The sequence below is a fragment of the Tamandua tetradactyla genome, chromosome 1 (genome assembly GCF_023851605.1).
Source record: "Tamandua tetradactyla isolate mTamTet1 chromosome 1, mTamTet1.pri, whole genome shotgun sequence".
Lineage (NCBI taxonomy): Eukaryota > Metazoa > Chordata > Mammalia > Pilosa > Myrmecophagidae > Tamandua > Tamandua tetradactyla.
Window position 1 is genome coordinate 130,281,175 of NC_135327.1, and position 13,304 is coordinate 130,294,478.

At 36.5% G+C, this 13,304-nt stretch overlaps 1 protein-coding gene across 1 annotated transcript in view; it reads left to right on the forward strand.

The window, feature by feature from the left end:
- The window catches only part of ELAPOR2 (endosome-lysosome associated apoptosis and autophagy regulator family member 2), a 217,837-nt gene that overhangs the window by 170,927 nt on the left and 33,606 nt on the right, over positions 1-13,304 (forward strand). The window contains exons 11-12 of the mRNA XM_077150709.1: positions 10,138-10,228; positions 10,985-11,087. Of these exons, the coding sequence (XP_077006824.1) occupies positions 10,138-10,228; positions 10,985-11,087 (194 nt within the window). The remainder of the gene's footprint in view (positions 1-10,137; positions 10,229-10,984; positions 11,088-13,304) is intronic.

Below are 13,304 nucleotides of genomic sequence, written 5' to 3' on the forward strand. Positions count from 1 at the left end.
TGAAGTAATTAAAGCCAGCCTACAACCTCTCCTCTGTCTGAACCATGTCCCCAGCAGGGAGAGTCCACTAAAGTTAAAGGTACCGCATCACTTTATGCTGGTGGGACCCGCAGGCAGGCAAGTGCCACATACTGGGCAGGATAGGAAAAGCACAGAGTCTAGGGACTTCATAGGAAAGTCTATCAATCTGCTGGGTCTCACCCTCAGGGAAAACTGATGCAGGTGACTTTTCCTCCTGATAAGAGGCCAATCTGGTCTGGAAAAATCTGACTGGAATCTATAATACCTAAATAGACCCTCCTAAGTGAAAAAAAAAAAAGGCACCATACAGGCAGGGCAAGAAACAAGGAAACAAGAATTGAAAAATTCTGAGCTGTTAAACAAAACCTATGCTAGAGATTTATAATAAGCTGAACTGAATGTCAAAGAACAGATAGACAACAAAATCATCCAGCAAGAAAATCCTAGTAAAAAAGTGAAAACAATTTCCAGAATAAACTAATTAAAGAAATTTCATGTCTAGATGCCAGCAAAAAATAATGACTCATACTAGGAAAATTGAAGAGATGGCCCAGTCAAAGGAACAAACCAGCAATTCAAATGAGATACAGGAGTTGAAATATTTAATTCAAGATATTCAAACAGACATGGAAAATCTCATCAAAAATCAAATCAGTGAATTGAGGGAGGATATAAAGAAGGCAGTGTACAAACAAAAAGAAATTGAAAGTCTGAGAAAACAAATCACAGAACTTATGGGAATGAAAAGCACAGTAGAAGAGATGTAAAAAAAGGCAATGGAAACCTACAATGTTAGATTTCAAGAGGAGAAGATAGGATTAGTGAACTGGAGGCTGGGACATCTGAAATCTGACAAACAAGAAAATATAGGGAAAAGAATGGAAAAATATGAGAAAGAACTTAGGGAATTGAACAATAACATGAAACTCACAAATATGTGTGTTGTGGATGTCTCAGAAGGAAAACAGAAGGGAAGAGGAGGAGAAAAACTAATGGAGGAAATTAACACTGAAAATTTCCCAAGTCTTATAAATGACTTAAAATTACGGTCCAAGAAGTACAGTGTACCCCAAACAGAATTGATCCAAATAGACGTACATCAAGACACTTACTAATCAGACTGTCAGATGTAAAAGAGAAAGAGAGAATTTTGAAAGCAGCAAGAGAAAAGCAATCCATCACATACAAGGGAAGCCCAATAAGACTATGTATAGATTTCTCAGCAGAAACCTTGGAGGCGAGAAGACAGTGGGATGATATATTTAAGATTCTGGAAGAGAAAAACTGCCAACTAAGAATTCTATACCCAGCAAAATTGTCATTCAAAACTGAGGGGGAAATTAAAACATTTTCAGACAAAAAAATCACTGAGAGAATTTGTGACCAAGAGATTGGCTCTGCAAGAAATACTAATGTAAAGACAGATAGGAGAGAGAGGTGTGGAGAAGAGTATAGAAATGAAGACTATCAGTAAAGGTAAAAAGAAGAAAAATTAGATATGACATATAAAATCCAAAAGGCAAAATGGTAGAAGAAAGTACTGCTCTTACAGTAATAACACTAAATGTTAATGGTTTAAACTCCTCAATCAAAAGATATAGACTGGCAGAATGGATTAAAAAACAAGACCCATCTATATACTGTCTACAAGAGATGCATTTTAGACCTAAGGACAAAGATAGGCTGAAAGTGAAAGGTTGGGAAAAGATATTTCATGCAAACAATCAGAAAAGAGTAGGAATATACTAATATCCAATGAATTTGACTTCAAATATAAAACAATTAAAAGAGACAAAGAAAGACAGTATGTATTAATAAAAGGAACAATTCAACAAGAAGACATAACAATTATATTTATGCACCAGGCCAGAGTGCTCCAAAATACACAAGGCAAACACTGAAAAGAGAAATAGATATATCTACCATAATAGTTGGGGACTTCAATTCTCCACTCTCATCAATGGATGGGACATCTAGAGGATCAATAAAGAAACAGAGAATTTGAATAATAGAATAAAGGAACTAGACTTAGCAGACATTTACAGAACATTACACCCCACAATAGCAGGATGCACCTTTTTCTCAAGTGCTCATGGATCATTCTCATGGATAGACCACATGCTGGGTCACAAAGCAAGTCTCAAATTTAAAAAGATTGAAATCATACAAAACATTTTCTCGGATTATAAAGGAATGAAATTGGAAATCAATAACAGGCAGAGGGCCAGAAAATTCACATACATATGGAGGCTCAACAACACACTCGTAAACAACCAGTGGGTCAAGGTAGAAAATACAGGAGAAATCAGTAAATATCTTGAGGCAAATGAAAATGAAACCACAACATATCAAAATTTATGTGATGCAGCAAAGGCAGTGCTAAGAAGGAAATTTATTACCCTACATGCCTGTATCAAAATACAAGAAAGAGCAAAAATCAAGGAATTAACTGTTCACTTGGAAGAACTAGAGAAAGAAGAGCAAACTTACCCCAAAGCCAGCATAAAGAAAGAAATAATGAATATTAGTGAAGAAATAAATGGAATTGAGAACAAGAGAACAGTCGAGAAAATAAAAAAAAAACAGAAGTTAGTTCTATGAGAAGGTCAATAATATTGATGGACCCTTAGCAAGGTTGACAAAAAGAAGAGACTTCATTCTATGAAGCCCACATCACCCTCAGACCAAAGCAAAACAAAGGTACTACAAGAAAAGAAAATTATAGAACAATCTCTCTAATGAATATAGATGCAAAGATCCTCAACAAAATTCTTGCAAATCAAATACAGCAGCACAATAAAAGAATTATACACCATGGCCAAGTAGGATTCATCCCAGGAATTCAAGGATGGTTCAACATAAGAAAATCAATTAATGTAATACACCATATCAACAAATCAAAGCAGAAAAACCTCTTGATCTCGATTGATGCAGAAAAGGCATTTGACAAGATTCAACATCCTTTCTTATTGAAAATACTTCAAAGGATAGGAATAGAAGGGAACTTCCTCAACTTGATAAAGGGAATATATGAAAAACCCACAGGTAACATCATCCTCAATGGGTAAAAATTGAAAACTTTCCCCTAAGATCAAGAACAAGACAAGGATGTGCACTATCACCATTGTTATTCAACATTGTGTTGGAAGTTCTAGCCAGAGCAATTAGACAAAAAGAAATACAAGGCATCAAATTTGGAAAGGAAGAAGTAAAACTCTCACCATTTGCAGATGATATGATACTATATGTCAAAACCCTGAAAAGTTCACAGCAAAACTACTAGAGCTAGTAAATGAGTACAGCAAAGTGGCAGGTTACAAGATCAACACTCAAAAATCCGTAGTGTTTCTGTACACTACAAGCAATCTGAGGGGAAATCAAGAAAAAAATTCCATTTATAATTGTAACCAAAAGAATAAATATTCAGGAATAAATTTAACTAAAGATACAAAAGACCTATACAAAGAAAACTACAAAAAATGGCTTAAAGAAATCACAGAAGTCCTAAATAAATGGAAGGGCATACCGTGTTCATGGATTGAAAGACTAAATATAGTTAAGACGTCAATTCTACCTAAATTTACTTATAGATTCAGTGCAATACCAATTAAAGTCCCAAAAACTTAACTTTCAGAAAGAGAAAAACCAATAACCAAATTTATCTGGAAGGGCACGGTGCCCTGAATAGCTGAAAATATCCTGAGAAAGAAAAATGAAGTCAGAGTGTCACACTATCTGACTTTAAGGAGTATTGTGAAGCTACAGTGGTCAAAACAGCATGGTACTGACATAAAGATAGAGACACTGACCAGTGGAATTGACTAGAGTGTTCAGATATAGACCCTCTCATCTGTGGACTATTGATCTTTGATAAGGCAGCCAAACCAACTCACCTGGGACAGAACAGTCTCTTCAATAGATGGTGCTTGGAGAACTGGATATCCACATGCAAAATAATGAAAGAGGATCCATATCTCACACCCTATACAAAAATTAACTCAAAATGGATCAAAGACCTAAATATTAGATCTAAGACCATCAAATTTTAGAAGAAAATGTAGGGAAATATCTTATAAAACTTATAATAGAAGTGGTTTCCTAGATCTTACACCCAAAACATAAGCATTGAAGAAAGAAGTAGATAAATGGGATCTCCTCAAAATTAAACACTTTTGTGCATCAAAGAACTTTGTCAAGGAAGTAAAAAGACTGCCTACACAATGGGAGACAATATTTGGAAACAATTTATCAGGTAAGGGTCTAGTATCCAGAATATATAAAGAGATTGTTCAACTCAATAACAAAAAGACAAACAACATGGCTATAAAATGGGCAAAAAGACATAAACAGACACTTCTTGAAGAAAAAATATAAATGGCTAAAAGGCACATGAAAAGATGCTCAACTTCCCTGGCTATTAGGGAAATGCAAATCAAAACCACAATGCGTATCATCTCACACCACCAGAATGGCCATTATCAATAAAGTAGAAAGTGACACTTATCCACTGTCTGTGGGAATGTAAAATGGTACAACTGCTGCGGAAGGCAGTTTGGAAGTTCCTCAGGAAGCTAAGTATAGAATTGCCATATGACCTGGCAATACCACTGCTAGGTATCTGTTCAGAGGACATCAGAGGAAGGACACAAATGAACATTTGCACACCAGTGTTTATAGTAGCATTATTTACAATTGCCAAGAGATAGGAACAGCCCAAGTGTCCATCGACAGGTGAGGGGCTAAACAAGCTTGATATATACATATGATGGACAGAATAAAGTCACGAAGCTGCTGTAAAACAGAATAAAGTCATGAAGCATGTTACAACATGGATGGACCTTGAGGACATTATGCTAAGTGAGATTAGCCAGAAACAAAAGGACAAATACTATATGGTCCCACTGTTGTGAACTAACGTTAATGAATGAACTTGGAGAATTTCACTTAAGAACACAGGCCATCAGGAGATAGAAATAGGGTAAATATTGGGTAATTGAAGCTAAAGGGATATAGATGTGCAACAGGACTGATTGTAAAAATTCAGAAATGGATATAGCACAATACTAATTAATTGTAGCACAATAATGTTAGTACACTGAATGAAGCCTAATGTGAGAATGATAGTGGGAGGAGGGCTGGGGGCAGAAATGAAACCAGAAGGGAAGATTGATGATAAAGACTGAGGTGGTATAATCTAGGAATGCCTAGAGTGTACAGTGATAGTGACTAAATGTGCAAATTAAAAATGTTTTTGCATGAGGAGGAACAAAGGAATGCCAAATTGCAGGATGTTGAAAATAGATGGTAATTCGTATTTTAAAACTTTAATTTATGTGTGAGACTAAAGCAAAAAATGTTTATTTGTTATAAAATTTTTATTTTGATTAGTGCATTTCCCAATATAACTTATATGGATAGTTTCACTGAACACCATAAGTACATGGAACCTCGAATAGGGCATGAGATTTTGTAGGTTTGTCCAGAGTGATGTCCTGATAAATCCCAGAGTGATTTGAACAGTGAATAAAAAAATAGTTTTCTAACCATTGCTTGGGGGAATGGCTAGAAAAGGGGAAAATTCAACTTCCTCATTTGGAGAGTTCCTGGTAGTTTCACAAGAGATGGGGACAACCAAATCAATAGACCAAGCCCTCAATCTTGGGATTTGATCATATGAAACTTATCCCCACAAAGGATAGACTAAGCCTACTTAAAATTAAGCCTAGGGTGGGTCACAGTGTCTCAGCAGGCAGAGTTCTCACCTGCCATGCCAAAGACTTGGGTTTGTTTCCCAGTGCCTGCCCATGTAAAAAAATAAAAATTAAAATTAAGCCTAAGAGTCACCCCCAGAGAACCTCTTTTGTTGCTTAGATGTGGCCTATCTCTCTCTCAGCCCCAACAGGGCAAGCAAACTCACTGCCTTCCCCTTCTCTATATATACGTGCCAGGAATGTAAATCTCCCTGGCAATGTGGGACAGAAATCCTAGAATGAGCTGGGACTCAGCATCAAGGGATTGAGAAAACCTTCTCGACCAAAAGGGGGAAGAGAAAAATGAGACAGTAAAGTGTCAGTGGTTGAGAGATTTCAAACAGAGTCAAGAGGTTATCCTGGAGGATATTCTTATGCATTTTATATAGATATCATCTTTTTAGTTTAAGGTGTATTAGGCTAGAGGAAAGTGCCTGAAACTGTAGAGCTGTATTCCAGTAGACATGTTTCTTGAAGATGATTGCATAATGATTACCTTTTATAATGTGACTATGTGATTATGAAAACCTTGTGTCTGATGCTCCTTTTATCTATGGTATGGGCAGATGAGTAAAACATATGGATTAAAAATAAATAAATAATAGGGGGAACAAATGTTAAAATTAAAAAAGATATATTGGGTAATGGAAATACTAGCAGTCAATGAGAGGCAGGGATAAGTGGTATGGTATGTATGAGTTTTTTCTTTTTTCTTTTTCTGAATTGATGTAAATGTTCTAAAAAATGACCATGGTGATGAATATACACATGATGATATTGTGATCCACTGATTGTACACCATATATGGAATGTTTGTATGTTAAGAATGTATGTGCTTATACATTGTTTTATCAATAAAAATAAAAAAAAGCAATAGAGATAATCAACAATACCAAAAGTGGTTCTTTCAAAAGATCAATAACATTGAAAAATCTTTAGCTAGACTGACAGGGAAAAAGAGAGGATACAAATAATGAAAATCAGAAATGTAAAGTGGACATTACTACTGATCCCTGAAATAAAAGAACTTTAAGAGGATCCTATGAACAACTGCTTGCCAGTACATAAGATAGCCAAGATGAGATGGATAAGTTTTGAGAAACACTCAAACAACCTCTGTTGACTCAAGAAGAAATAAAAAATCTTAACAAACCAATTATTAGGAAAGAGATTAGATAACTAATCAAAAACCTCTCAATAAAGAAGAGCCCATATGAAGCTATTGAGACCACTTGAAATGTGACTAGGTCCTCGTTGAGACTTGTAAAATATACACTGGTATATCCAAATATTTAGTATATGAAAAGTAAAATATCTAATATTTTGTGTTGATTACTTGTTGACATGTTACTATTTGGGATATACTGGTGAAATATATTTAAATTAATTTCACTTGTTTCTTTTACCTTTTTTTGGGAGTGGGGAGAATAAAGTCACTTTATTCAAATTAGTTCACAGATAATAACATTATAGCAGCTGGTTTAAGGAGGCCGCACAAACATTTTTCCAACTCCAAATGCTACACCATCTCAGTGGACTTCTATCGGTGATGACACCCTCTTTCATTGTGATTTTGAGGCAAGCAAGCTTATTAACGTTGGAGGAGAGGTTTAACTGGTTAGTTTTTTTTTTTTTTTTTTTTTATTTTCTTTTTTTTTTTATTAATTAAAAAAAGAATTAACAAAACAATTAGAAATCATTCCAATCTACATGTACAATCAGTAATTCTTAATAACATCACATAGTTGCATATTCATCATTTCTTAGTACATTTGCATCGATTTAGAAAAAGAAATAAAAAGACAACAGAATAAGAATTAAAACAATAATAGGAAGAAAAAAAAACAAAAAAAACAAAAACAAAAAACCTATACCTCACATGCAGCTTCATTCAGTGTTTTAACATAATTGCATTACAATTGGGTAGTATTGTGCTGTCCATTTCTGAGTTTTTATATCAAGTCCCGTTGTACAGTCTGTATCCCTTCATCTCCAATTATCCCTTCTCTTTTTTTTTTTTTTTTTAATTAACGGAAAAAAAGAAATTAACCCAACATTTAGAGATCATACCATTCTACACATGCAATCATTAATTCTTAACATCATCACATAGTTTTATACTTTATACTTTCACTATCCATTACAGTTCTATGCTAAATTAACTCGGTCAAGAGAGCAGATTTCCCGTGTCTTCATTTTGAACTTCTTGATTAGCCTAATCCATATGCACATGTACACTGCTTCAGCACCTCACTGCAACCTTCACAGAGTTTAAAGTCGCCCTGGTTCTGGGCCCTTCATCTCACAGTGGCGAGGACCAAACTGCTGCTGCTGCTGTTAGTGGTAGTGTGCCGGCTCCCTGAAGCTCCTGGTCAGTTGTGTAGGCATTGAGGGCCCAACACTACTCCCTCCCCTGAAGCACTCGGTGATGGTTGGACCCAGCGCGCGCCCACCGCTAGGTCAGTGCAGTGGTTACCAACTAGGCCATCAGATCTGGCTGCCTGAGCATGGCAGCAGGTGAGCCACCTGTGGGGGGCAGCTGGCGGCTGAGCTGCTCCTGTTGGCTTGGGGGCAGCTCTCACCTGAGTCGCTCGGCTGTCCGGGGGGGCAGTGCATGAGGTGGGGCTGCAACACCTACAGCACACCACAACTACCAGGCGTCTTGGCTTCTAGAAGGACGCAAAGTCTGAGGAGCAAGCTCCCAGGCCTCTGCTGAGAAAGAGAGGAGAAGGTGGGGAGGTTTCTTTGACCTTCTATAATGTGGCTGTTGGAACATTTAAAAAAAATTTCATGTGGCTTGCATTTGTGATGCATTGTATTTCTTTTGAGCAGTGCTGGTCTATACCTCAGAACACTTACCTTAATACTAACCTGTCAGTTTCCTTTCAAGACCATAACCTGCTGCTTTTCTTGCCACGTTAGTTATCCTGTGTGTGTCCATCTACTTGCAGCTCTCTTCTTACTGGAATGCTGGAGCAGTTCTAAGCCTGGGGTCGCAAAGCATTGGGTTCCTTTATTATTTAATGATGTTTGTTGCCGAGGGTGTTGTGGGCAATGTTAAAACCTAAGAAATGATTGTTTTCTCTTGCAGAAGTATTAGTTCCCTCCAAACTTACCCTTTTTAGCATCAGTGTACTGTTTTCTTCTCTTTGGCTTTCCCTACTATTCTATTCTCTATTATGCCGTTTCTGAATATTGGGCAGGTGTTCTTTAGAGAAACATTTGAAAAATCCTCCCTCACCTGATATAGAATTCCCCCATGTGGAAATAGACTTCTCTCTCTTAAACCCACCTCAAAATTGCAAGTTTCCCTGAACCTGAATGCCTCTCACTTACTTATACAGATGGTCTGTTTTCCATCTGGGTCAGACTGTTTCGTAGCTGCTCAACTCTTAGCATTAGGAGTCTACACCTGCTTCTCTCTCTTTTCGACCATTTGAACCTTCAGACAGATTGGTACATAAATAATATTTTAGGACTGGCTTTATCTTTGTGTATTCAACACATCTCCTTCCTATAAACTACTGATTATAATATATCATAAATCTCCGAATCACTGGTCAAGCACAGATATCAATCTCTGTTTCAACTCCTCTCTTATATCTCTTTGATGTAGCAGATGTTTGACATTTTCTTTTCAAGACCTAAGTGTCAATGCTAAGGCATTGCCATTAATTAATGACCTTTTCACAGCACATGGGGGAATGCTCCTTTCTTCATTTTATTGTGGCTGGTTCAATTTATCATGTATTGGCTATTTTTGTGCAGGGGACAAACTCACACAACCCCCTGCACACTGCTGTGTTCCCCTGCTATTGGCAGCTACCTGTGTCTTGTCTCTCATACTATTCCGACTTCTCAAAGAGGATATCCTCTGTCTTTCCTTTCTATCCTCAGAGACTACATAGTGCTTGGACACAATTTATGCTAGTTGAGTGAATAAATAAGTGCATGAATGCATGGACAGGAATTAAATAGGGAACAAGAATATAACACACTATAAGAAAGAACACCAGACCCCAGAACTTCATTAGGTAATTTGAAGTTTCTATTTCCTGTTGATTAAATGAAGACTAGAATTTTTCCATCTCAGTACATTAGAATGGATAAAGATCTTTGTTTTAGTTTTAAAATATCATTCATCATTGAGAAAACTGTTGTTAGTTCTCCTATTAACATTTATGGAAAATAATGTGTTACTGGTTCCACCTAGGAAATCATATGGAATGTCTTTATTGGGCCAAAGAGTCTACCTCTGCATATAATTTACGATTGAACTTTTGTGGGTATTTCTAACTTTGATGCTCCTTTTGACTAATGTTGTAGTGCAATTTTTATTAATAAAAAATACTTTTATCATTTCTAGGTTGGGAGGTGGCTGGAGATCATATCCAGAGTGGAGCTGGAGGTTCTGATAATGATTACCTGATCTTAAACTTGCATGTTCCAGGATTTAAGTAAGGAAAACCAACTTTCTTTTTTTTTCATGGGCAGGCACTGGGAATTGAACCCGGGTCTCTGGCATGGCAGGCGAGAAGGCTGCCTGCTGAGCCACCGTGGCCCACCCAGGAAAGCCAGTTTTTATTCTCTTCTGTAAGAATCCTCAACAAGGGTTTCTCATAGAAATAGATAAAATAGGACTGCCTTTATAAAATATGTTAGTTTTGCAAAGTTCATAGCAAATAATTTGTCACAGGGTAATCTATTTAAGAATATCTATAGAATTCATCATTGAGAAACTGTAAATATTAGCTCTATGTTACTTAAAGCTGGAAATGCTACAATAACCATGATTCTTACATGCTTTACCACAAGAGGTCTTAGTCTGTGTTGTTTGTAGGAGTATATTCTGTTTGTTTTTCTCTTATTTCTGCCTAAGTAGTGTGTTACAAATTCCTTAATCCCCTTTTGTTTTAGTTTCCCATATTTTTCCCATATTTGATACCAAATATGGGAAGTCGGCTTTTTTTCTTGCTTTAGGATGGGTGGTAGCTTTTAGAGCAGGGGATTCAAGTATGGGTCTTTAGACTGTGTTCAAACAATGGATGAGGACATGCAGAGTTTGGGTGAGGAAGCAGTTGTGGTAGGGGAAAGCAGTAGATTAGAGGAAGAGAAGAGCATGGCTTTGAGTTTAATTATTAAAGTAGCTTAATCTTGCTCCAAATTATATTTAGAGCATGCTATAAATATTGCCATTCTACTCTGACAAACAGACCACCGACATCGATGACGGGAGCCACAGGTTCTGAACTAGGAAGAATAACCTTTGTCTTTGAGACCCTCTGTTCAGCTGACTGTGTTCTGTATTTCATGGTGGTAAGTGAAAGAGCAGCTTTTGGAGGCAGGTTGCTCAGCTTAGCTTTCTTTTTCAAATATGAATTTATTTATGCAAGTTGGGGTAAAAGTCCCATTTTCCTTGCCTTGTCTAAAGAAGTTGCTAAGAATATGCAATATAGTCCATAAAAATACTGAGCTATGCATATTCATTCCTCATGGGAGGACTGAGTGAAGGGGATCTGGGTAACTGACAGAGGCCGGGGAATATTCATATTGTAGAAAATTTCTTAATGAAAATATTGCCAGGGGACTGGACATGCTCCTGTGATAATTACTTCGTAAGTTGAACCATCAGGAGGGAAACAAAAACATATTAATAAGTGAGGCAGAAAATAATGGAAGTGTAGTACGTGGAAAGAAAGAAAACTCTTCTCTATTAAATTTAATAAATGTAAAGGGCTTCTGATGTATATGTCATGATTTTGCCCATTTATTTTACTAGGTGCCATATGATCTCAAATCTTAGCTTTACAGAAGAAGCAATAAAAAGTTTACTAATCCCTCATGTGGGTGTTAGAAGGTTATTGGCTAAGATTTTAGCATTGCAATCAAATAGTGATGTCATAAACATGATGGTTGTTTTCTTTTGGTTTTCCAATGACACTTTAGTAGTTAGTGACCAGTTTCCTCCATGAGAAACAAAATGTGTGGAGCGTTAAACATTTATTTATGATTATTGATAGCTTAAATGAAGGCAGACTATATGTTCTGAAAACATATTGACTTTGTTGCAATAAAGAATCATGCGTAATCTTCAGCACATCTGTCTATTTTACCACGATTTTCCCACCTCTGTCTCCTTACTTTTTAAATGGTAGCCTCTCATCATATGTGGTTCCACTCCTGAAATTTAGATCTCTATTATCTCTCAACTAGTCTATTCTGTAATCTCCTATCCGTTCTTCTCACCTCTGTTCTTTCATCCATGATGCTGTCAAAATTATCTTTATAAATGTAAAAACAGTAGCAGAGGAATCAATAACAAATCTACTTCCTTGGTGGATCTGGAATCAGCAGCAGTAGCATTACCTGGAACCTTATTAGAAATGCTGATTTGGGGTCCCTGCCCTAGATTTACTGAATCAGAAACTCTGAAGTGGGAATAGCCAGCAATCTGTATGTTAACAAGCCTTGGTGTTGATTCTGATGCATGCTGAAGTTTGAAAACTGCTGGCTATGGAATACTCTTCAGATTTCTTAGCATGGCATCTGTGTGACTTTTTGCAGTAGTTTCTCAGCCTTTGTTATTAAATCGCCTGCTCACTGCTCACCGCTCTTCTGTCAACCTGAATTTGTTAGTGTTAGCAAAATCCCCTGCCCTACATTCCTGTGCCTTGAGACTCGAAGCTGGAATGATTCGCTTCCTTTTGCTCTTTTGTAATGCTTCAACGTCCTTTCACATTTCAGCCTCTTCTGCAAAGTTTTCTTGTGTTTCTTTAAGTAAAGTTAACCATGCTTTCCAATGTACTTTGGGGGAAAAATATTATATTATTTATGGGAATTGTTTTTATATTTTCTCTCTCTCACTTGGCCAGGCCCTCCTGAGGGTAGGAATCACACATTATTTATTTTACTAAATCAATTCCAGGGATTTTAGCTTATAGCAGAATTAGCTACTCTTTTTCCCTCTAGTCTGTGTGATATGGTCTTATAGGAGTTTTGGAGCTATCAAATTAAATGCCATGAAAATGCTTGGAAAATCATGTAGTACTTTGAAATTGTGAGGTGAGATTTTTCAAATAAAATTTCATTTATTATGACCCAGAAAGATGGTGTTTTACTGAAGAACATTAATCAGTATGTGTGGTGATTAGGCAGTTTGGTAAAATAGGGATTGTCACAATATGATAAACATATTATATTAATCTCTCTGTGTTGTGAATCAAGATGTCTCTTTATAGCATATTTGATTATTTTATAACATATTTTATTCCTGTGCTTATATCAAAAGAAGAGAAAAAGACATGTCCTGAATCCATGTCACCCTCTTGTCAACATCCCAAATAACTTACCAAAACCCGCCCAAGTTCCTAAGTCATCTACCTTCATTTCCTCAGTAAAGAATAATTAGAAAATTCAAGGTTAGCCTTGGTTTTCATTTCAAATCTATTAGGTGCATATTTGGTTAACATATATTTACTTTCTAGGCAAGTTAACTAAAGCATATTAGTTGGGATATCACAAATTTGCATTATT